This window comes from Lathyrus oleraceus, chromosome 4 (genome assembly GCF_024323335.1).
Source record: "Lathyrus oleraceus cultivar Zhongwan6 chromosome 4, CAAS_Psat_ZW6_1.0, whole genome shotgun sequence".
NCBI lineage: Eukaryota > Viridiplantae > Streptophyta > Magnoliopsida > Fabales > Fabaceae > Lathyrus > Lathyrus oleraceus.
The window spans coordinates 40,893,907-40,917,426 of NC_066582.1; the positions used below are offsets into that span (position 1 = coordinate 40,893,907).

A 23,520-nucleotide genomic window follows, 5' to 3' on the forward strand; every position below is an offset into this window, starting at 1 on the left:
GTGAGATAGCTTGTTGGAGAAGTTACTCAAGATACCCAGTCAAACTAGGGTTTCCCAGGCAAATCACCTTCAAACTCTTGAAGAATACTTGATCAATATGACATGTAGAAATCATTGGGACTCATATATGATGCTTTGAGACATTATGGATCAATATTTGATTGTGATCTTAGCCGTGAGGGTCTCAAACCCTAGATGTGAACTTGATAGATCAATGGTGATCATGCCATACCTACAAAAGAGTTAGGGAAATACAAAGACATACTTTTGGTATTTTGATTAGTAAAATGATAATATACAAGTATGATACAATCACATGGTGCTTGGTCATCTCTCCCAAAACAAACCCAATGAACAAGGGGTAAGGAGGATGCCAAGGTGTGATCCCAATGCTAATGCATATGATGAGATAGTATGAGGGATCTTAGGGTCAAAATTGGGGTCTTACACACCAAAAGACTATGCAATTTCAAGGTAAGTGGGAGAGTTGTCTTCTTATGGGAGATTTAGGCATTCAGGAAAGTGAGAGTTCCTTACCCTCCTCCTATTAACGTCTTGGGATTTATGTTGTTTTCCCCTAATTTTCCCTAATTTATATGATATGTGTAATTCTATCAAATAGGGTTTGGGCAAAACCCTATGGGCATAATCGATAAAAAAAATTATTGTATGATTATTTTGAGACCTAAAAAGGGGATTTGGGATAAATCCTCTATGATCTCTTTATCGTGCTATTATTTGTAGGTTTACTCTATTGTGTTTGATTATTGTTGTTGATTATGATGGTCTGTATAAATCCAATGCCATGTTATTTGATCAGTTTTTTTTTTTAGTTGGGATTTTTCCCCAGGAATTCGAACGACTCTATTTTGGTCGTTAGATTCTCAATTTTGTAATCACCATAGTTTTTGGTAGATGTGTGATTTGGTCTATCTATGACCATAATCTTACATAGTATATGGTTTTGGCTATTAAGTCCTTTGATAAGGCGGGAGTATAAAATTGTAAAATTTGAATTCTTATTATCCATGACTAACCTTCTCGGTGTTGGGGAGGTTGAGACTCAATTGAGCGAATTAATCGAGTTTTGAATCGGTTCAATAAAGTGAAAAATGCAGAAAATTATAGGTAGCCATAGAAGGGGGTTAACCTTCTTATTTTAGGGATAACTTGAGTTTCATAAATCGGTTTAAGATGTCGCTAGTTACATTGAAAAACTAATGAGATAATCTTCCTTTTGAAGTAGAGAAATTGAGTTTTGGGGCACTATAACACTAGCAGTTCATTGGCTTTTATACCAGAGGCGTGGTCAATTTCAGCCTTGCGTTAGTCATCATATTTCACGTGTAACTTGAGTTTCATAAGTTCTTTTGGGATGTTGTTAGTTGCGTTAGAGAGAAGGCTTAATGATCGTTCAAAATGGAGAGTTTTATGATTTTATCATGAGTATATAATATTTCATGCTACTTTGAAGTCAAACATTCTGTTTTAGAATTTATGCAGGAATTATCATGATAGGCCTGAACTAAAACGAATAGAACTAGAGCTTTATAACTCCTCTTGAGGTACGATTAAGTTCATTTGAAAGAGGGTTTAAATAACCATCAAACTGGAGAGTTTCATAGTTTTATCATAAGTCTATAATATTTGGTGCTATTTTGAGGTGAGACAATTTTAGAGTTAGGTCTAGAGTTTCAAGCAATTTCGGGTGCGATGACCTTTCGTTACCTTTTTGATTAGTTTAAGGGTACTATTTTATTTTCTTAGAGATTATAAAGTTGTCAGCGTTGCTTTTGAGTTGTTCAGAGTTGGAGATCAGAATATAGGATACACTTGAGCTGAGATTGGAGCATTATTGACATTATAAGGTTACTTTTCGAGTAATTTGGAGGAAAAATGTCTGCTATGTCCTTAGTAGAATTAGCATTTGTGAATCTTACCCTTAGAGTAATTGGGTACTTTAGAGTACTCTTGATATACTCGATGGTTATCTTGAGCATTATGAGTTTTTAGACATTCTAAATTCCCCGAGTATTTTAAGGAGTTGAGAACTTTGGGTAATAATATGACTTTACCTTTTGATGATACGTGATTACAATTATTTTTAAAACATTTTTTAGTATAGTAATCCCGGTTGATTAAAATGACGACCTTTATTGGCAATATATGGTTCATACTCGAGACCCATTTTTGGTGGATAATTATTTAAATAACTTTGGGTGATTTATATTTGTTTTGGCGAACTGTATTGTTTGACTACTAGCATTCTTATGCATGCATATATATTGGAGTTATGTGGGACTTCGATCTATTCGGTGGACTCATATCTATTTGGTGGGATCATTGGTCTAGTTGAGAGACCAGAGACAGGTCTTAGATCCATTTGGTGGGGATCGTCAGTTCAGGTAAGGGATCGAAAACCGTGGGAGAAATCAGTAACATGCCTCTGATATCCACAAAACATGGTACCACGGGCATATAGGTGAAAGAGTTTGTTAATAATAACATTGCATGTGTTTAGTGTGTTTAGTGTGTTTGTATCCGCGTATATGTTTATGTAATAGTATTATTGTTATATTCATTTATCATATTGTTTTTAAATTTCATCGTTATTACTTATAAGTGTATTCTCACCCATATTTGTTATTGTGGCGTATATACTCTTTTAGAGTATAGACAATCAGGTACAGGAGTAACCGCTTGAGTTAGAGGGTAGGAATGATGCCTCTTTAGCTTTTATAACAGGGTCTTATAGGAGCCGCTCTGATATGTAGCATTGGGGATTGGATATCATTCGTTATTTGTGTTATGCTTTATTTATGTTGGAGTTTTTGGTTGTTAAGACTTTTATGTCACACTTGTTTATTTCCACTGCTTGCTTTTACATGACTATTCAGTATTTGATGTTTTTATGTTATGGTGAAACATGTGTGATACTCTAATTATGGATTTTTATTTGTATTATTTTATTAAATGTCGTGTCATGAATTAGGGTGTTACATAGTGGTATTAGAGTAGGTCGGTCCACCCGGCCAGGTTTTGTGATTTCTATTTGTTTCTTAGTATGCGACATGTGTGTGAAATACTATCGATACTTGTTTGTTTTCTTACCGCTTGCCAGCAGGAGCAGGATTAAAACAAGTGAGAATAAGCTTCTACTTCTCTAAGGGTCTTCTAGTGTTGAGGATTGGTTCAGTGGGCTGATGATTGCAAGAGAGTAGATGTTGTTGCGACTATGTTGTTTCTTGAACCCAAAAAGCATACAAATTTGAATTCCTTTTCCGTCGGTCAAGATGAGATGTCATCGAGGGAGGAAGATTAGGTGCTCGTGATGTTCACTCCCTTGATAATGGAATATGATGTTGTGGCTAGTGATATGCATGTGATGTGTGAGTTTTTAGATGTAGTTCTTGAGGATATTTGTGACTTTCCTCTAGAGTGAGAAGTTAAGATCACAATGGATTTAATACATAGTACTAGACATATGTCAATAGCACTATATAACATGCCTGCTTCAAAGTTGGTTGGACTGGAGATTCAGTTAGAACTTAGAAGACCTTCTTGAGAACAAATTCGTTAGACCAAGTGTATCACCTTAGGGAGCTCCGGTGTTATTAATGAAGAAGAAAGAAAATAATGTGAGATTGTGTGTAATTACTGTTAGTTGAATAAGGTCACCATCAAGAATAAGTATTCTATTAGGATCGATGACCTTATGGACCAGTTAGTGGGTGCATGTGTTTTTAGTAAGATCGCCTTGAGGTCAGGTGATCGTTAGATTTGAGTCGAGGATGAAGATATTCCAAAGACTTCATTCAGGGAATGATATGGTCGCTATGAGTACTCAATGATGTTGCTTGGTGTATCTAATGCACCTGGTGTATTTATGGAGTATATGAATAGGATTTTCTATCCTTATTTATATTAATTCGTAGTGGTGTTTATTGATGATATTCTGGTATACTCTAAATTAGATGAAGATCATGTTGGACATCTTCGTATTGTACTACTTGTTTTGAAAGAGATGAAGTTGCATGCCAAGTTATCTAATTGTGAGTTCTGGTCGCGATAAGTAAGTTTTCTTGGTCATGTGATTTCCAGTGGTGGTATAATGGTGGACCCTTCTAAGGTAGATGCGGTGCTACAGTGGGAGGCTCCAAAATTAATTATTGAGATTAGAATTTTCTTAAGGTTGGATGGAAACTTCGAAAGATTTATTGAAGGCTTTTCTAAGTTAGCCATTTATTTGACTCAATTGACTCGAAAAGGTCAAGTCTTTGTGTCAGACATGTTGTACGAAGAGAATATTTTAGAATTGAAAAAGAGGTTGACAACAACGTCAATATTGATATTGTCAGATCCGAAAGAGCCTTTTATAGTGTATTGTGATGCATCTAAGATGAGATGGGGGTTATTGCTTACATGGTGGAATTGTCGTTATCCCTTTCTAACCTGCATGATATGTTCCATGTGTCTCAACTCTGGAAGTACATTCCTGATCTGCCGCATATAATCCAGATGGACGATGTACAAGTGAGAGAGAATCTGACTGTTGAAGCATTGCCCATAAGGATCGAGGATCAAGAAGTGAAGCAACTCAGAGGGAAGTATATTGTTTTAGTGAAGGTGGTCTGGGGAGGACCTACTGGGGGAAGTTTGACATGGGAACTAGAGAGTCGAATGAAGGAATCATATCCTGATCTATTTTAGCCAGGTAATTTTCGTGACCGAAAATCCTTTTAAGTGGGGGGAGAGTCGTAACACCCTGATTTTTAATTAAATGTTTTATTTAATTATTAGTGTGTTTCATTCGTTATATTTGAATTTTTGTGTTATTTGGTGTGTAAGGGTATTTTAGTCATTTAATAATTACTAGAGTTATAAGATTGAAGAACAATAAAATACAATATTATTATTAAGGTTATTATGGATACTTAGACAAATTTAGTTATTTTATAATAGGTTAGAAGAGAAGAAAATATAAAGACCTTGATTAAATAATTATTTGACTTAAATATTTATATAAATTAAATATTTATTTAATTTAAATAATAATTTATGAAAAATTGATAATGGGGAAAAAAGTTTAGTTTTTAGAGAAGTTGTGGAGCTAAGTTGTAATGTTGGAGTGTTATGGGTAAAAATTATGAATTAACTTTATATAAATATAAAAAGTTGGGATTTAAAAAATTTTCACGTAAAATTGTAAGAAGCCTGGGAAGCTGATACGAGGAACCCTAAGGAGAACGTTAGGAAGGAAAAGTTAAACTTCATCAGAAGACTATAGGTTTCATTGAAATCTATTTCTTCATGTATCCCTTCGCAACAAGTCTAACTTTATTTATTAAAACATTTTCATCTCCATCTAGCTTGTTACGAAAGACCCGTTGGGAACCAATTACTAGATTAGTTGAAGTTTTGGGAACGAGTTCCAAAATATTGTTCCGTTCAAATTGATTTAACTCTTGTTCGATAGCAGAGGACCAATGTTCCTAGACTATAACTTTGTTGATTCCTATTGGCTCAATTTTTGAAACAAAAACCACAAAATTACAGACCTTATTGAGATGTTGTTGAGTAGCGACTCCCTTAGATATATCTCCAATAACATTTTGGATGAGATGGTCTTTTGTAGGTATCCATTCCTTTGGGAGATTTGGATGCTCTTGCGAAGTGCTTGAGATTTGATTCTGAACCAGTTTTTCCTCCGTGACTTGATTTTCATTTTGCTCTTGATCCAGTTCTTCATTATCCTTCTGACTTATCTTTTCCAAAATACATGCACAATCAACAACTTTTACTTCTACAGGTTTGGGGTTAGATTCATCCTAGGTAACATGATTTGATTCTTCAGTTGTCATAGTTCTTTTTATAGATTCTAAAATCTCTGCTAGAAGTGGAATATCCTATGAATATGCCTTCATTAGCTTTTGTGAACCACCATCATGTTCAAGTGGTCCATGTAGATATGAGATATTCTCATACGTCGTAGCAAAGGTTCATCTCCATTACTTATGAGACATACATCACTTAAAGGAATCTTATTTAAGTTTATTGTATAGGTATTTCACATCTTGAGCTAGTAAATAGAGTTTCATTTGATTTTGATTTTATGACCCAGTAACCAAAAGAATTAAATGTTACATTGTTACCCTTATCAGATGATTGACTTATGATGAGTAAGTTATGCTTAAGTACTTTTACCAAGAGAACTTCCCCAATCGTTAGATTTGCGGACTTACCAATGGTGCCAAAACCTAGAATCTTTCCCTTACTATTGTACCCATGGTAGATAAATCCTCATTCTTTGGGAAATAAAGTCAAAAATAAGGTTTTCTCACCTATCATATACTTTGAACAGTCGTTGACAAGATACCATTTGGTGTTTGAGACTGTAAAGCATTCCTACAAAAATAATGTTAGTTCTTAACTTTAGGTATCCATATCATCTTGGGTCCTTGCTTGTTAGTTTTATAAACATTTTTCTTCTTTGTTTTAGAGATATATGCATTCCCCGATTTAGACAAAACAATTACTTTGTGTTCACGGTGTTTCTGATTTAAGTATGAAGGAAGATGTCCTTCTTTGCTTTCATGGATTTTCTTAATGAAACAAAACATGACAATGTGAACTTGTTTATTACAGTAGTTTATTTTAAGGTTTTACAGTGAGATGTGGTTTTGGTCTTACAGATGTTTTCAAAACTTTTAGTGTTCTTATTTGGTTCATAGCCTAATCCATATCTGTTTTAAGAGGCTCTTTGATTCCCTAATAAGACATTTAAGTTATCTCTTCCTTTGGCGGACTTGACAAGTGTCTTTTGAAGATCAAAAATTTTATTTTTTAAATTGTCACAGTTACCGCACTTGTCAGATTCATCATCTTTATTTGAAGTCGAGGAGTTTTGAATATAATATTTTTGTTTCTCTCTAAGGAGTTCTATATCCTTTTCTAAGGTTTTATTTTTATATTAAAGAGAGGATATAGTATCCTTATATGTAGAAACAATTTGTTCTAGTTTGTTCATTTATTTTGTTACTTTTTATACAAATTCTAAATAAATCATGATAAGAGAAGTGAGAAGTTACCTCGCTGTCTTGATGATTTACCATTATACAGATGTTGGCTTTTTATTCTTCTTCATCGTCCAAGTATTCCATATCATTATATTCCCATGCGACATAACTTCTTCTTTTTTAGTTTTTATGAATTTTTTATTTGCTTTCTTGAATAGGGGACAATATGATTTGATGTGTCCTTTTTTTCCACACTTAAAGCATTAGAATGAATTGTGCTTTTTCACCATCTTTTTCTTGCTCTTCTTTTTGCTTTTTCTCATTCTTCAAAAATATTTTTGAGGTTTTTTACTATAAGAGTCATATCACCATCACAAACTCTTGTTTTTATTTCCCCCTTTTTCATATATGGGAAAGTCTTTTAAGTTTCATTTCATGTTCATGCAATTTACCAAAGAGAGTATGTTTGTCCATAGTCTCTAAATCCTTAGATTCACAAATCGCAGTGACTTTGGGTTGCCAACTACAGTTTAGGCATTTAACAATTTTTATGACTAATTCCTCATTTGAGAATGTTTTTCCCATCATATGACTCACGGTATGGGTGAATCATGTTTCCATTTGATTTATGTTCTCTTCAGGTTTCATTCTAAAGAGTTCATACTCACGGGTTAATATGCCCAACCTTCAGGTTTCATTCTTAATCAAGATTTTCACTTGCAAACAACACTTAACTATATTTCGATATCAAAAGGGACAATATCATCTAGAACTTTAGGTAATGTACATTTATATCATTGATCATCATATATATATTATGCTTTTTTTTACCATGAGCGCATAATCCGGAGATTGAAATCTAGATTCATGTAGAATTGGTCAGGAAATTGAAGTTCAAAGTCGTTCAAAGTTTATTAAAATTGTCTTCTTCTTTTTTTTTGTTATTGTTGTTATGGTGCACTCTGATGTTTTGATAAAACACCTTGATGTTGTGATCAAAGACCCTGGTGTTGTTATTAAAGTTAATGCATCTAAGGATGGTGATCAGATATTACCCCCAATAAATTCTTGTACACGTTTATATTCAGAAATAATTACCAGTAAAAATGAGTTTACTTTACATGAACCTATGCTTACATGGGCCCGCACAGAGGATGTTAAATTAGGTTTTGTCATTGTTATTGAGATATCGGATTCTGGTTTTCATATAAGACAGACATTTATTACAATGAGATGTGAAAGAATTTTCCATTATAAAGAACCTATCAAGAAGTTGAAACACAGTGACACTAGAACAAGGAAATATGGGTTTCCTTTTAAGTTGTGTGGGTACCACAAGATGAATAATAATGGACATTTAATGTGATATATGGTGCACATAATCCTAATTTAGGTCATAAGTTAGTTGGTCATCCGATTGTATGTCATTTTAATGTTGAAGAGAAAAAACTTGCTTCAGACATACGTTGAACCATTTTTAGCCCAAAGTTATACTATCCACTTTGAAAAGGAAAAGACCATAAAATGTCTCAAATATTAGACAAGTATACAATGTTTTCAACAAAAAAACCAAGGCAATAAGATGCCTAATATCTGAAATGAAATCATTGTTGAAACTGTAGGATGATGATCATTATGTATCTACGTAAATAGTGTGTGAAGATGAAAAAATTGTTCGAGATATATTTTGGGCTCATCATGATTCCATGAAGTTGTTCAACACCTTTTCTAGTGTGCTGATAATTTATTCAACATATAAGACCAACAATTATAGTCTTCTTCTTCTGAAGATTATTGGTGTTACTTCTATAAAGATTACTTATTCAGCTAACTTTGTGTTTTTGAATGTGAAAAAGTGGATAATGTTACATGGGCTTTGGAAGTGTGTTAGAAATTGTTGAAAGACCAATAAACATGCCACACGTGATTGTCACTTATTGTGATACCGCACTAATGAACTCAGTTGCAAAAAAAAATCCTAAATCATATGTTTTATTGTGCAAGTATCATATAACAAAAAATGTGATAAGTAGACTTAAACATGCGGTTGGGACTAAACAAATTAAAAGTGAAGACGGGAAAATGGTTAAACTAACTAGATTTTGGAAAGCATAATTGATTTCTGGAATTTTATAATAAACTCATCTATAGAGGAGTTATATGTCGAATATGTCATATAGTGTAGAAGGGCTTGCGTGAAATTTCTTAATTTCTTGCAATATGTTGAAGGCATTATATTAGACTACGTGAAGGAGAAATTTGTTTGTGCATAGGTTGATTAAGTTAGACACTTTAGATTTACTATAATTAATATAATTGAATCTTGTCATGATACATTTAAGAACTAGTTGATAAATAATAAAAGGGATTTGTGTAAGGGTTATGAATTAGTGAATTAAATGACTCAAAATCAGCATAGCGAGATACAAACATCATTTGGTTGCAGTATCACATAATTAGAACATAAATTCAAAGACAGTAATTTATATTCATAGTTGGTTGGTAATATACCTTGAGCTAGATTTAACTTTATTTATCATGAAGTTGTGTGAGTTGAGAAAATAGGTACAGATAACTCCAATTGTAGTTGTACACTTAGAAGAACATAAAAAACTTATTTGTGCTTGTATAATTTTGAAGATGATGAAACTTGATCGACTCATACATATGGATGAGTTACACATGCATAGGAAAATGCTTCAGTTGGATGATGATGGTTCGATCAAGGAGGATCCATCGGCTATATCTATTATGATAGAATGAGAGGTGATTCAAGAGATATATGTATTATGTTAAAATGAGAGCTGATTCAAGAGAGATTTTTGAAAGATGATTATAACATGAAATTTCATATCAAATAAGATTTGTAGAAGATATCTTATCTAGAAACCACAAATATGAAACCACCCGCAGAGCCGACAAAAACTAAGGGTGCTCTTAAGAAGATCAAACTAACACTAATTGACAATTCAACCAAGCAATCTCCATCTTATTTTGAACATGTTAACTCACCTTATTTGGATTATCCAAATTCACAATCCAAAATAAATTATATTAAAGGTGCTCGCATCAGCAAACCATTGACTTCACCACATTTATAAAAAATGATACATATTGAAGAAATGCTTGCTTTTATGCACAAACACGTTGATTAGATTATAGATATGAAAAGTGATGGTAATTGTGATTATTGCGTTGTTTCAACTCTGTGTGTGCGTGTGTGCGTGTGTGTGTGTGTGCGCGCGCGTGCGTGTGCGTGCGAGCGTACGTGCGTGTACGTGTGCGTGCGAGCGTGCGTGCGTGCGTGTGTGCGTGTGTGTGTGTCCGTGTATGCGTGCATGCGCGTGCGTGTGCGTGTGTGCATGTGTGTGCGTGCGTGTGTGCGTGTGTGTGTGTCCGTGTATGCGTGCATGCGCGTGCGTGTGCGTGTGTGCATGCGTGTGCGTGCGTGTGTGCGTGTGCATGTGCATATGCGTGTGTGTGTGTGTGCGCGTGCATGTGTGTGTGCGTGTGTGTGCGTGTGCGTGCGCGTGTCCGTGCGTGCGTGCATGCGCGTGCACGTGCGTGTGTGTGCGTGTGCGTGTGCGTGTGCGTGTGTGTGTGTATGTGTGTGTGCGTGTGTGTGTGCGTGCGTGTGCGTGCATACGTGCGTGCATGCGCGTGTGTGCGTTCATGCGTGTGCGTGCATGTGTGTGCGTGTGTGCGTGTGCGTGTGTGTGTGTGTGTGTGTGTGTGCGCGTGTGCGTGTGCATGTGTGTGTGCGTATGTGTGTGTGTGTGTGTGTGTGTGAGAGAGAGAGAGAGAGAGACGTTGACTAGATTGTAGATATTAAAAGTGATGGTAATTGTGATTATTGCGTTGTTTCAACTTTGTTAGGTAAGAGGGAGAGGGAGAGAGGGAGAGAGAGAGAGAGAGAGAGAGAGAGAGAGAGAGATCATACATTTTGTCCGCCATCTTATCAAAGAGTTGAAGCCACATAAAAAATCATACACGAGGCTATACGAGAAAAAAGTTTAATATGATGAAATTCACAATGCTCTTATTCATTCTCTTAACAGTGCAACACTAACGTCAAAATGAATGTATTTCCCTAAAATGAGTCATCTTATAGCAAGTGCATACATCCAAGTGTGTATTGGTCTGAAAAAATGTGGTTTCTTGAAATTATTTTTTCCACTTCGAAGTGACCCACCTTAAAATCCAGCTTGACGCATTATGTATATTGAATGACTTTTAAAATCACAATATTTTGTTCAAGTTTATTTGAAACCATGAAGTCTTATATCACGGACATCCCTTGAGTGGACATCTTCCGCAAAATAAGTTAAAGCTTAGTTGAATACTTTTTTGAATAGAATGGAAGAGTTTTCTAAATTGAACAATAATGAAAAAGATCAAATCAGGAAAATCAAAGGCAGAACCACTCATAGGTTTAGACGGTGACACATTTTTTAATAGATTTTAGTTTTTATCTTACGATGCATTTAGGTAGTCACACATTTTTTGGATGTTAGTTAGTTATTGTCATGGATGTAATTCAGATACATTTTGATGTGTTTCAATGTATATCTAACATTACTAGTATAAATCTTAGAATTAACATTTTGATGTGTTTGTATGCCATAAAACAAATCCATAAAACATGTATTGTCAACTCGTATGGTGTGATGCTAACATGGGAGAATCTAGATTCCAATCTCCATACAAACCCTATATTTTATGAGTATATGATGCTAACATGGAAAAATATGATATCAAAATTTAGATAAAGCTTGTATTATGTGCATATGTGATGCTGAGAGGGATGAATCCGAATTCAGGGACACCAAATGGGTATTCTTCGTACATGATAAAAGAAATATGAGGGGTGAATCCGAATTCGAAGACACCAAATGGGTATTCTTCGTACATGATAAAAGAAATGTGAGTTTGAGTTTCAATATTCGGACCAACCTTTTGAGACAAGATTATATTTGTATGGTCCAAAAGGATCTAAAGTATATTGCATACACCTCTTGAATTTAGAGTCAAAGAGAATACACCTCTCGTGTATATTTGAAATTAAAAGTGAAGAATCAACATTACACAAACCATTGAAGAATGATTAAACTCGGGTATCATTCACTAATGGTTGATAATAAAGAGAAGATTAAGTCTAATTTGAGCTAAGGCAGATATCAATGTATTATGTAAAGTATATTTTATCACTACACAACTAAAATTCCAATCAAGATGGATGCAACCCTCGCAGAATCTACCATAAATATTCTAAAGCTATGATGAAACATTCTAAACCATGTTAAATTTAAATTAACAAATATTCATATTATATATTTTGTGTTGGATAACAAAAATCTATATTAAATTATGTTATTTCATATTGTTTCTCAGATTGCTTGTGACAAGAGAAATTAATCCATATTTCAATATCTAGACAAACTCCTGGACCAAATTGTTTGTTTGATATATCTGCAACGAGTAAACACGAATTTCAATATCCAGACATGTTTGTTACTTGAATTTGGCGTAGTTAAGGTGTGAGTAAACAAACATTCCCCTTTTCAATAGTACATAATAGTTATTGAAACTACAAAGTAAAAATGGTTGAACATTCATTTTCAACATATCATCTATTGGAGGTCCCACGTCAAAGTCCGAGTTTTCCTTAGACCCAACAGCATATTACATCCCTCGAACTCCAATATTTTTAGTTCTGGTCCGGAAAATTGCCATAGAGAGAGAGACCAAATTTCAATTTAAAATAAAAATAGGTGTAGGTCAGTGAACCGTGTAGACTATCTATAAATTCTATTATACCATTTCCACAACAAAATATTACGGCATTATGTATCATATGTCTGCAGCAAGGATGTTACCTGACAGTGCTACCTGCAAAAATAAAATAAAATAATAATAAATGACTTATGCAACAAATGCTACATAACACATACCAAAGAAATGGCACCAAACTCGAGAGGGAGAGAAAAGTAGTACCTTGTCATCCATTTTGAAAGCAGGCCAGGCAGTCCCTGCTGCACCTAAACGCATCCCTAACCCACTGCAGATCAAAGGTAAACTTTCAGAACAATGGCCATGGAAGGAAAATAATAATAATCTTAAATAACATTAGTGAATATGTTGACATAATAGAGAGTAACTATTCAGAGAGGAAATCTCAGAAATTCACTGTCCAAGTTGATTAGAATTCAACCCAACCTTAGAAGGATTACTTTATGTACATAAAGGATTAGATAAGCAACTTAATCACTAACTTGGTTGGGACAGTGAGCTACATTTGATGCTGCTGTTTTCAGAAACAACCACTACAGGGCCCAGGTGTTAGACATTAGCTTGAACACGCACCTGCACTACTTAGTGATTGATCTGCTTCTGTCACAGTCAACCTCAAGCAAAATCAAGTTAATAATGTCTCAGCCAACCCAAAAAAAACTGACAATAAAGGAATCCCACACGACAAGGAAAGCCAACCCAAAAATAAAAACTTAGAAGCCAGTTAGTTACCCAAAATCTGTTCAATCAAACAATAACCAAATTCGAAAAAAGACGTGAGAAGAAAAATTTTGAACAAAAGTTTCACTGCTCCAACAGTAGTGATGCTTGAATCTGCCAAACTTGTGGCATCTCCCAATAGGAAGCTTGTGAGAAGGAAATGATTGAACAAGATTCATACTCCTCTAGCTAAAGTGACGGAAGCAAGGATGGATGAATCTAGCAGTGTCATGTAGAATATCCTTGAATTTTGACAAAAGAACAACATGTGAAAGGTCTGCAGTTCAAATATACATGTTTGCAAAGAAAATTGTTTGCTGGTAGAGTTTGATATGTAATTATGGCATCAAGGTAATTACTATATCATAGCAATATGTAACAATCATGCTATTAATGGATTGGTTCAATATTTGTTGGTCAAAGTTTTATTGTAGAAATGCTTGCTTTGAAAGACTCGGAAGTCAAAACCAGAAATATAGAACACAATCAAGACAACAAGAAATGCAAAACAGAACGAAATCATGGATGCCATAGTAACATATTTAAGAGTGCCATTCCAACTTTAGTACCTTTTTCTCCCGATCACACCTCTAACTCCATGCAATCAAATCAAATCAAATCAAATCAAATCAAAGTAACAAATAAGCAATTTCATACACTTTATTCTTTCAACAGCAATTCAATTTAAGATAATCAAAGTAATATACAAGTTATTACATACACAGATTCCACAGTCGTTTGATTTCAGATAAACAAAAATAACACTCAGCACATTAGAACAATTTTGCATAGAAAAGTGAAAGATGCATTAAGGTTAGGCAGTCAAAATACTACAATTCAGAGAGAACTTACCAATCCATTGATGTCTAACAAAAGTTCTCATTTGTCTAAATTGTAATCTAAATAAACATCATCAACTCTGATCTACTGTAAACATTGCTGTGCTCATCCTCTAGAGAAGGGTATGCTGCAACAAGAGCGTCCTGAGCTCCAATATACAGTGAGTTATAAATCTTCCAATACACTTCCCTAACTTTTCGAGCAGGGTGGAACAATCCTTGGAGACAGTAATTAAGAACAACAGCAGCACCCAAGGCTACCCGCATCCCTTCAATGGCTTCCATCACAGCATTTATCACATGTGGAGATGTTTCAAATATGTTTGGCCAGACATAGTTCAGCAAATGGACCAGCGCATCCTCACAACCCAAACCAGCCACTCCCAGTGCCATGTGCTTCACAGCAGATGCAGCTGTCTGCCTATGAACCAAATCCCTGTCCATAAGAGCATCCTCAAGCAAAGGAGTCACAGCATAGATGTAGTCCTTTCCCATTTCGCCTATATACTCAAAGAGGAAAGAAAGAGACTTGAGCACACCATTTTGCACATTAAGCTCTGGCACACGATACTCATTCATCAGTGCTGGCAAAACTGTGAACGGTGAACACGTTTCTGCAACAATAGCAATGGCCACAGTAGTGCATACACGATTCTGCCTCTCCTGCACTTTGAGATTATTCAATAGAGTTGCAAGGACATCCTGTGGTCCGATGGCTTTCGCAATATATCCGAAAGTGTTGACAGTAGCTCTACGAATTCCCTTCTTGTGTGCCTTAAGCATCTCAAGAAGCTCAAAACAAATCCTCATCCATTCCCTGGCAGGTACAAACTCAGCCCCACGATCAGCAATCCTACCCACAAGGTCGATACAGTTCTCCTGGACTTTCTCATGCCTATTCTTCAAGATTGGAGTCAGCCTGGGAAGCAAATCCTTAATAGGCGGAGTCATCTTCGTCATACCAATAACATTAACAATCGACTTGAGAGCACCCAGAATTGAACCAAGAACTTCTGGATACTCTTCTCCAAGATACTCATACAAGACAACACCAAGATGACCCATCAATTGTTCCTCATGGCATTGCTTCATGACAACAGCAATCCTCGAAATGAGGTCTGCTGCTTGCTGCCTCACCTTTGCACTTTTATTGTTCAACCTCCACTTGATGGTACCACAAATCTGAGGAAGATATGGTTTTACTCTCTGCCCGAGTGAATTTACAACTGCTCCAAACCCATTAAGCATTACATTAGCATCATCACTGGTCTGCTCTTGGAAGGCATAAAGAATACCATCAATCAAAAGCTCTTCCAACCGTGGATCTATATCAGATGATCCTAAGTTAGTGACGACCTTTTCAATAGTTTCCATGACCATTCGCCTGTAAGGTTCACTCTCATCTTTAAGATCTTCAACAATTCTTCCAACAATATCAGCAACACCGACCTTGTTTGCTATCTCAACTGTCGTCTCCACAAGTTGCTTGTAGTTTCTTCTATCCAAAGCCATCCTCCTAACCCAGAAATTTCTGAAAAACTCAGGGAGGATATCAGTTCTAATATACTCAGCTTCCACACCCTCAGTGCTCACACACTGCTTCACCACTTTCAGAACAATTTTCTTCATTTCTTCATCGGGTGACTGAAACTCCCGAATCAGAATAAGCATGACTTCCTTAGTATAGTAGCTGGCATATAAGGCTTCCATCAATGGAATGATAAACCCAATTGCCTTCAAAAACGCAGCCAGCACCTTACCGCGGTGTTGCCTAATACCCTTCCACAGAGGCTTCAACACCGAGTCAAAACTTTCAATACCATAAGGAGCAGCAGCTTCGGCAAGAGCGGCAAGAGACAGTGCAGTGATCGTCCTTACCTTCTGATTCTCATCACTCAAACCATGCTCTATAATTTCCACAAGAGATCTCAGATGGGGCAACACAGCGCAGCCAATTAAAATGGCAATCTGCTGCACAATCTTAATCCCAGTGTGCCGAGCTTGCCAAGATTTCTTACTCTGACAAACAGCCTTCAAGAATGGCAATAAAGCAGGTATACCAAGAGCAGATGCAACAACACTGAAAGCTCTAGCAGTAGTATTCCTAACATATTCATCAATGTTATCTATGTCAGGCCTCATGGCAGCAATCATAGTAGCCAGGCCAGCAGCTTTACTGAGATTAGATATTATTTCCCTCCCCTCAACACGAGCATAATAGTCTTCATCAATCAAAAGGGGCTCAATAACAACAAGAATCTTATGCACGTAAGGGCGAACCAATTCGTCCAATTTATAAAGAACTCTATCAATTACCTTAACCAAAAGATGTCTTTCCTGGTCCTCCAAAGTAGGTTGCATAAGCAACGGAAGAATTCGGTTAAACAAAGGTCCAGCGCCAAACTCACGAGCCTTATCAGTTAGCTGCCTCAAAGCTGTTTTCCTTTGTGGGGGTGTACCGTTCTTCACTTTAAGCAGAAGCTTCATAATCTTTCTCTCTTTCTGCTCATCTGGAGTCAATTCCTCTTCATTTTCTTCATTCAACAAAGCCCCAAAATACTGATAATCCTCAGGCTTCATGAAAGGCAAACCACCAGGAGCTTCCTTGGGTACATCAAACTGCTGACCACGATTCTCTTCGGGAATTTGATAAAGTGGAGTCCCCATAGGCGTAGGCGTAGCAAGAAGCTTCCTTGCAGGAGTTCTAATTGGCACATAAGAAGCAGGAGGGTCCAAAACCTTATACCCTTCTTGTGGAAACATAGCATCAAGCTCCTCATCAGTCAAAGGACGATTCCTCTCTTCAATATCTCTCTCCCACCTCAACAAATTATACTGCTCGGGAGTGAACGAACCTTGTAAAGCACCAGGAGTAGGAGTAGCCAATTCAACACCACCAACAGGAGTAACACCAGGTGTATAAGCACCAGCAGGAGTAGCACCAGGTAACGGAGTTGCACTTCCCATAGTAGCAGGCGTTTCATCCCACCTTGATCTTTGTCTCTTAGGAGTTGGAGTAGCCATTCCAGGCAACTTAGGAGTTGAATCCCAAGTAGTTGCACCAGGTGTAGCGCCAGGTGTAACACCGCCAGGAGTAGCATCGGAATCAACCAACCTCCCCGGCGTCGGAGTCTCATCCCACCTATTCCTCCTCCCCGGAGTAGCATCAATAACTCTCCCAGGTGTCGGAGTCGCATCCCACCGGCCCGGCGTCGTGGCATCAGGAGCATCCCAATCCGAAGTCTTAGCCTTCTTAGCACCGCCTTCATCCTGAGATTGATCCCACCTGTTCCTCCTCTTCTGCTGTTGCTGCTGAGCCTTCTCCGGTCCAGCTTCCTCCTCTTCCTTCTTCTTCTTCGAAATAGCCCTCAAAGTCTCCTCCTTCTCTCTCTTCAACGCTTCCTCTCTCATAATATCAGCATAAGTCCTCACCGACGGATCCGGCGTCTTCTCTCCAGCAGCAAAAGCATCATGCCTATCCGGCGAAAGAAGCTGGTTCAACCTACGCCTACGGTAATCATCTTCCCTATCAATAATTCTCTGAGGCTTTCCGAATCGGGTCTCCTCAGCATCATTACCGGCGGAAGGCATGTCTTTCAAGACGGATTTGGGGGCGGTGTATGAAGGCATTTTGCGAGCAGCCTCGTTATCTGCGTCGAGATTCTCGTCGTACTCGGTAGCGGGGATTGAAGTGAGGTATGAGTCTTTATCGCTTGCGCCATAGAGATCGGTGTCGAAGGTGAGTTCAGTGAGAGAGGCGAGTTGCTTCTCCAACTTTTTGCGCTCTTCTTGCGTCTTCTCAATCTCGTCATCGGAAGCCATGGTTCTACTTCGGTTTGGGTTCTAAAACCCTAGATATGTATTTTCAGGAGGTGATTGAGGAAGAGTAATATTACGTCTTTTTTTGGTTGAAAATGATTTTGCGGTTACATAGGTAAATGAACGGAAATACGAAAATAATCACTATGTAAATGTTATACTTTGGTTTTAGTTCTATAGAATTTTTTTTTTAAATAACCATTATTTTTTTAAAAATTCTAAAATAATCATTATTTAAAAAAAAATCTAAAATAACCACCTTTTAAAATAAATGCGCCGATGAACTGGGGCATCCATTTTGCATTAGGTGGAGGCGCCAGGTTGAGAGACGCATGCTTTGGAAGTCTCATGAAGAGGTGTCAATGTCTCTGGCGCATGTATTTGACTCATGAAGAAGCATCAATGCCTCTGGCGCCTACATGTCTTTGACATGTGAGGCGCCTAGCCCTTTGACGCATGTATTTTATGGCTCTTCTATATAAATATCGTCCTGGATGCAATATTTTTCGCACAACTCTTATCTTATAACCACATTTTTTTTCATTCAACTTCACTCTTCTTCAAGTTTTTAAGTTTTAACCATGTCTAAATACATTCACAAGCGAAATATCGATTTAATATTTTTCGTCGTTGCGTCTCCGATAAAGATTCGACTTTGGAATATAGATTCGTTTGAACGTCTTAATCGGACGTTGAATAGTTAGTTAGATATAAAAATTGGAGATGATGAAAGGATTAGAAGAATCCAATGGCTTGTGTCCACGTCCAACCAATATGGAGAAGTGCGTGAATGGATGGATATTAAGACTGACTGAGACGTTCATAGAATGGTGCATTACATGTTTGTGTTGTTGTTTTGATAGTTGTAATCGCTTAGTTATTGTATTGTAGTGATTTTAATTGTTTGTGTTGTTGTTTATGTAATGGTATCTCCTCACAAACTTATAATATGAAATAAATTTAGTTTTTCATATATTACAACAGAGGTACATGTGAATTTATTTGGTTGTGCTCATTCCAACACTAGGGCAGTTAGTACGATTGTGACCTGGCTGACGGCATGAACTACATAATCTAACCATTTTGTTTGTCGTATCCATTTCGGTTCGAATGCGGGTGCTGTTTGGGCGGTCCTTTTTTTTCCTTTGCATAACTTCGTTGTGACATATGATGTCCCATCGATATTCTGGACAGTAATCCTCGTTTGCCACTACGGAAAAACTAATTTTATAAACATTTGATAGGCTAGTGACTTTGTAAACGTCAGATAGCAAGTAGGATGAATCCCTTCGAACCTTTGAACATGCCACAATGACATGGGAGCAGGGCATACGGAAGGCTTGGAACTTTCCGCATTCGCACCAACCTCTATCTAGTTTAACTTTCTATTGTCATGTCGGCATGCCCTCATTGTGATCCATGTGTAGCGGTAAATTCATGATCATCAAGATATCAAATAACAAGAGTCGCCACCGCGCTTTTATTGTTTCCAAGGGAAAGGGAAAAAGTACGAACAAAACCCAAAAGGTAAGAAGTTTTCAAATCAAAACTAATAAAATGCCAGAGATTACAGGTAAGGGGGTTGGTTACACAGAGGGAAGGTGTTAGCACCCAAAGTGTCCTAGGTACTCCTGGGGAACCCTTTTTGTGTGCATATGTATTTAGTATAAAAAATGATGTTCACAAACAAATAGAATGGGGGGATGAGAAAATAATTCATTAATTATATTTTTGTATTTGACAAGACCTTCGGACTTGTGCTTACGTACCAACATAAAAATGAGGGATCAATGCCTCGTAGTTCGTGGTATAAATTTCAAAGTGGATGCATTGTTTTTAACAAAAAAATTAAGTTTGAAAGGCACAAAGGCCTAAAAATGATTTGAATGAGTTAGTTCTTTTTGACTTTTCTGAAAGTTTAAGTCATGTATAGTTAAGTTTATTTACACATTTGATTTAAGAAAATAAGTTTGAAAATACAATGGCATAAGGCCAAAGTTTCTATCTTTTTGCAAAGTGGTCAAAGTTTAGAACAAAATAAGTTAAATCAAAGAAGATTTTGAAAAGGGGGGGAGAGATTTTGAAATTAAAGAAATGGGAAGAAGATGAAGAGACTAATCCTATGCACAAAATTAAAAGTTAAGGGTTGAAAAGATCTGACCAAATGGGTAGCAATCCAATAGACAAGAATGTCAATAGAAACTCAGCTTTCCCTTGGACATTTAGAATCAAGCAACACACAAATGCACAATTATATTATCTTGAAGAGCAAAGGCATCAAATAAAGATAGCCACATCCAAGCTTTAGTCATTCTATGATCTTCAAAATTAGCCCATGTAGCAGATGAATTCCACAAGTCACAGGTTCAAAATAATAGCTTCACAGTGATCATGTTGCAGATGAACTCAGAGGGATCTTGAATGATGTATCAGATGAAGTTTCAAATTGCAAGCACTTGGTTTCACAAAAAGTTGGCATTGGCATAGCCCCCCATCAATGACCACTCAAGCATCCCATCACCAAAACATACAACCATTGTTTAACTATAGTACACCCCATGAACTATTGCTTCGCTTCCAAAACGATTCAATGTCCCAATTCGGGCAACTATACCGTCCATAATCCACCCAACCACATCGATCTAACTACGATGACATAGACATCGAACTCCATTACGGAAACGCTGTTAGCCAGAGCCCCCCGACTATTAGGAACAAATGATGACACATCTATCAAATATCGTTGGAACTTCCTTCGGACCTTCACACCAGCCATCATTGGATCAGGTCAGCATGCAAATACCCCAAACACCTCAGGAAAATTGTGGGAGACCTCGAAGACAAACTAATGCACCTGGATGTGGAATAGGGGGACGTTTTGATCGTGCCGGTCATTAAATTTTTGTCAATCCCATGTGACATTTATTATATCATGAATAAAAAATATAACATTATATTTTATTATTTAATAAAAAACAATTAATACAAAGGTGTATGCGCTAGATGAATTGGCGCATACACCACATGTAAAATGCATGCGCCAAAGGCATTGACGTCTCTTCATGAGGCTTCCAAAGCATGCGTCACTCAAGTTGGCGCCTCCTCCTAATGCAAAATGAATACGCCAGTTCATCTGACACATCTATTTTGAAAGGTGATTATTTTGAGGGGAAATTGAAATAATGGTTATTTTGGATTTTTTTTAAGTAGTGGTTATTTTAAAAAATATTCAGTTTTATATTACTACAATATTACAAAAGATAGAATGTTTATGTTATTTTATGTTGCTTTGTCATATTAACTAGTAGTAAGAAACATGCTATGTTCGCATCGATTCCGTCTGAATTCATAATTTATTTTGTCATTGTTGAATTCATATTTTATGATAGTTAATATTTAAAGAATTACAAATACAAGTTAATATAATCCTCAATTATGATTTTTTTAATCTAAAAAGTATATTTAAAAACAAAGATAATATAAATAAAACATTTAATAGGACGTAGTATATAAACTTCAAAGGGCAACATTTTTGAATTGTAATTTCTTGTGTCAAAATAGGTAGTGATTGACAGAAATAAGAATGTGTCGAAACATGTAATGTGTGTCAAAGTGTATTAGATGTCGAAGTGTCGAAGCAGGTTGTTTGACACGGGATTTTGACTTAGACCAAAATAGGTATTTTGGGCCTTTGTAATTTGTGGTCTTTACCTTAGTGAGCAAGCTATCCCAATTATAAATAGAGGGAGTAACCCTTATTTTCATAACAATCTTGTAATCACTGCAGTTGGAATATTAATGAGATTTTTCACAGATTATGGGCAGAGAGACTATGCAAAAATCATCTGCTTCCCCAATTTCCGTCAAACCCTAATCTTCTTTCTTATTCAATTTTCTTTTCTTATTTTCATCATTATGCAGCGATACAATCTTATAACCAAGGTTGGTTGATTAACACGGGTGAAAAGTGAGGAAGAAGTGGGAATTTGATCGGTTGATTGAATCTTGTTCATCAAGATTGACTCGGAATTACTCAAAGTTTTGAGTTTAATTTCAACATCTGGTATCTAGAGCATTGGTTGAGCGATTCGTGGGAAGCAAAACACGATGGTGATGAATCATCCGAACATACATTTTCCAGCGAGTCTCCCAATTTTGAAGAATCTGAATTACAAGAAGTTGTGCAAACACATAAATATTGTCTTTTGCTATCATGATCTTTGGGATCTTGTGAATGAGGGAGTGTCACTGCTTACAGCAAATGCGACGGGTGAAGAAAAAGCTACACACAAAGAATTAAAGAAGAAAGATTATAAAGCTCTCTTTATAATCCATCAATATGTTGATTCTGATAATTTTGAAAAGATTATTGATGTTGAATCAGCGAAAAAAGCATGGGAAATTATAGAAACAACATTTGGAGACAGAGAGAAGGTGAAAATGTGAGGTTACAAACTCACAAAAGAACTTATGAATTACTTCAGATGGATGACAACGAAAGCATAACTGGTTTTTTCACTAGAGTTACAAAACTGGTGAATCAAATCAAGGTATGTGGAGAAGTATTGACATCAAGATCAGTTGTTTCAAAGATCTTAAGGTCATTGGCTCCAAAGTTTGACCACATGGTAGTAGCCATAGAAGAATCAAAAGATTTGTCAACATTGACAAGGGAAGAGCTTCAAGGGACGCTTGAATCTCATGAACAAAGAATGGCTGAAAGAGTTGCAGGCAAGTCAAAGAGTGATGTAACTTTGCAGGCGCAATCAACAAGAGAAAAGAAAGGCAGAGGGAAGTGGGTCGACAACAAAGATAGAGAAGGATACAATAATTTGACTGGTTAAAATCAGCAAGAATGAGGTTGGGTGAACCAGAGAAGACCCTCATACCAAAGCAACCAAAGAGGTGGTGGTCGAAAATCTGACGAAAGTCACATTCAATGTTTCAACTGTCAGAATTATGGTCACTACTCCAGTGATTGTCCTGAAAAACAAAAGAATCAAGATAATGATGTAAAGTTTGCAATGCATGAAGAAGAAGAAATATTGTCGATGGTCACAACAAGAGATAGAGAAAAATTCCAGGACCAATGGTATTTGGACTCAGGATGCTCATCACACGTGACTGTTAGGAAATATTGGTTTGTCAACATGAAACCCTCAATGAAGAACATGGTAAAATTTGCAAATGACAATACTCTATCAGCTTAAGGTATTGGTGATGTTTTGATTATGAGGAAAGGTGGTAAAAGGTCGGAAGTTTCTAATGTACTGTATAAACCAGGCATGAAAAGTAATTTGCTCAGCATAGGACAGTTGGTCGAAAAGAACTACAAA

At 36.5% G+C, this 23,520-nt stretch overlaps 1 protein-coding gene across 3 annotated transcripts; it reads right to left on the reverse strand.

Annotated features, from left to right (window-relative positions):
- Positions 1-12,459: 12,459 nt before the first annotated feature.
- Positions 12,460-18,310, reverse strand: LOC127138727 (uncharacterized). 3 transcript variants are annotated; one of them, XM_051065230.1, is made up of 5 exons: positions 14,379-18,310; positions 13,289-13,768; positions 13,011-13,074; positions 12,834-12,905; positions 12,460-12,729 (listed from the first exon to the last, which is right to left on the reverse strand). In XM_051065230.1, the coding sequence occupies exon 1, from the start codon at positions 18,185-18,187 to the stop codon at positions 14,426-14,428; it is 3,762 nt and encodes a 1,253-aa protein (XP_050921187.1). In that variant the 5' UTR covers positions 18,188-18,310; the 3' UTR covers positions 12,460-12,729; positions 12,834-12,905; positions 13,011-13,074; positions 13,289-13,768; positions 14,379-14,425. The 3 variants fall into 3 exon arrangements, with proteins under 3 accessions (XP_050921187.1, XP_050921185.1, XP_050921186.1); XM_051065228.1 differs by having other exon boundaries at positions 12,460-12,905; XM_051065229.1 differs by lacking the exon at positions 13,289-13,768 and having other exon boundaries at positions 12,460-12,905.
- Between the last annotated feature and the right edge of the window lie 5,210 nt (positions 18,311-23,520).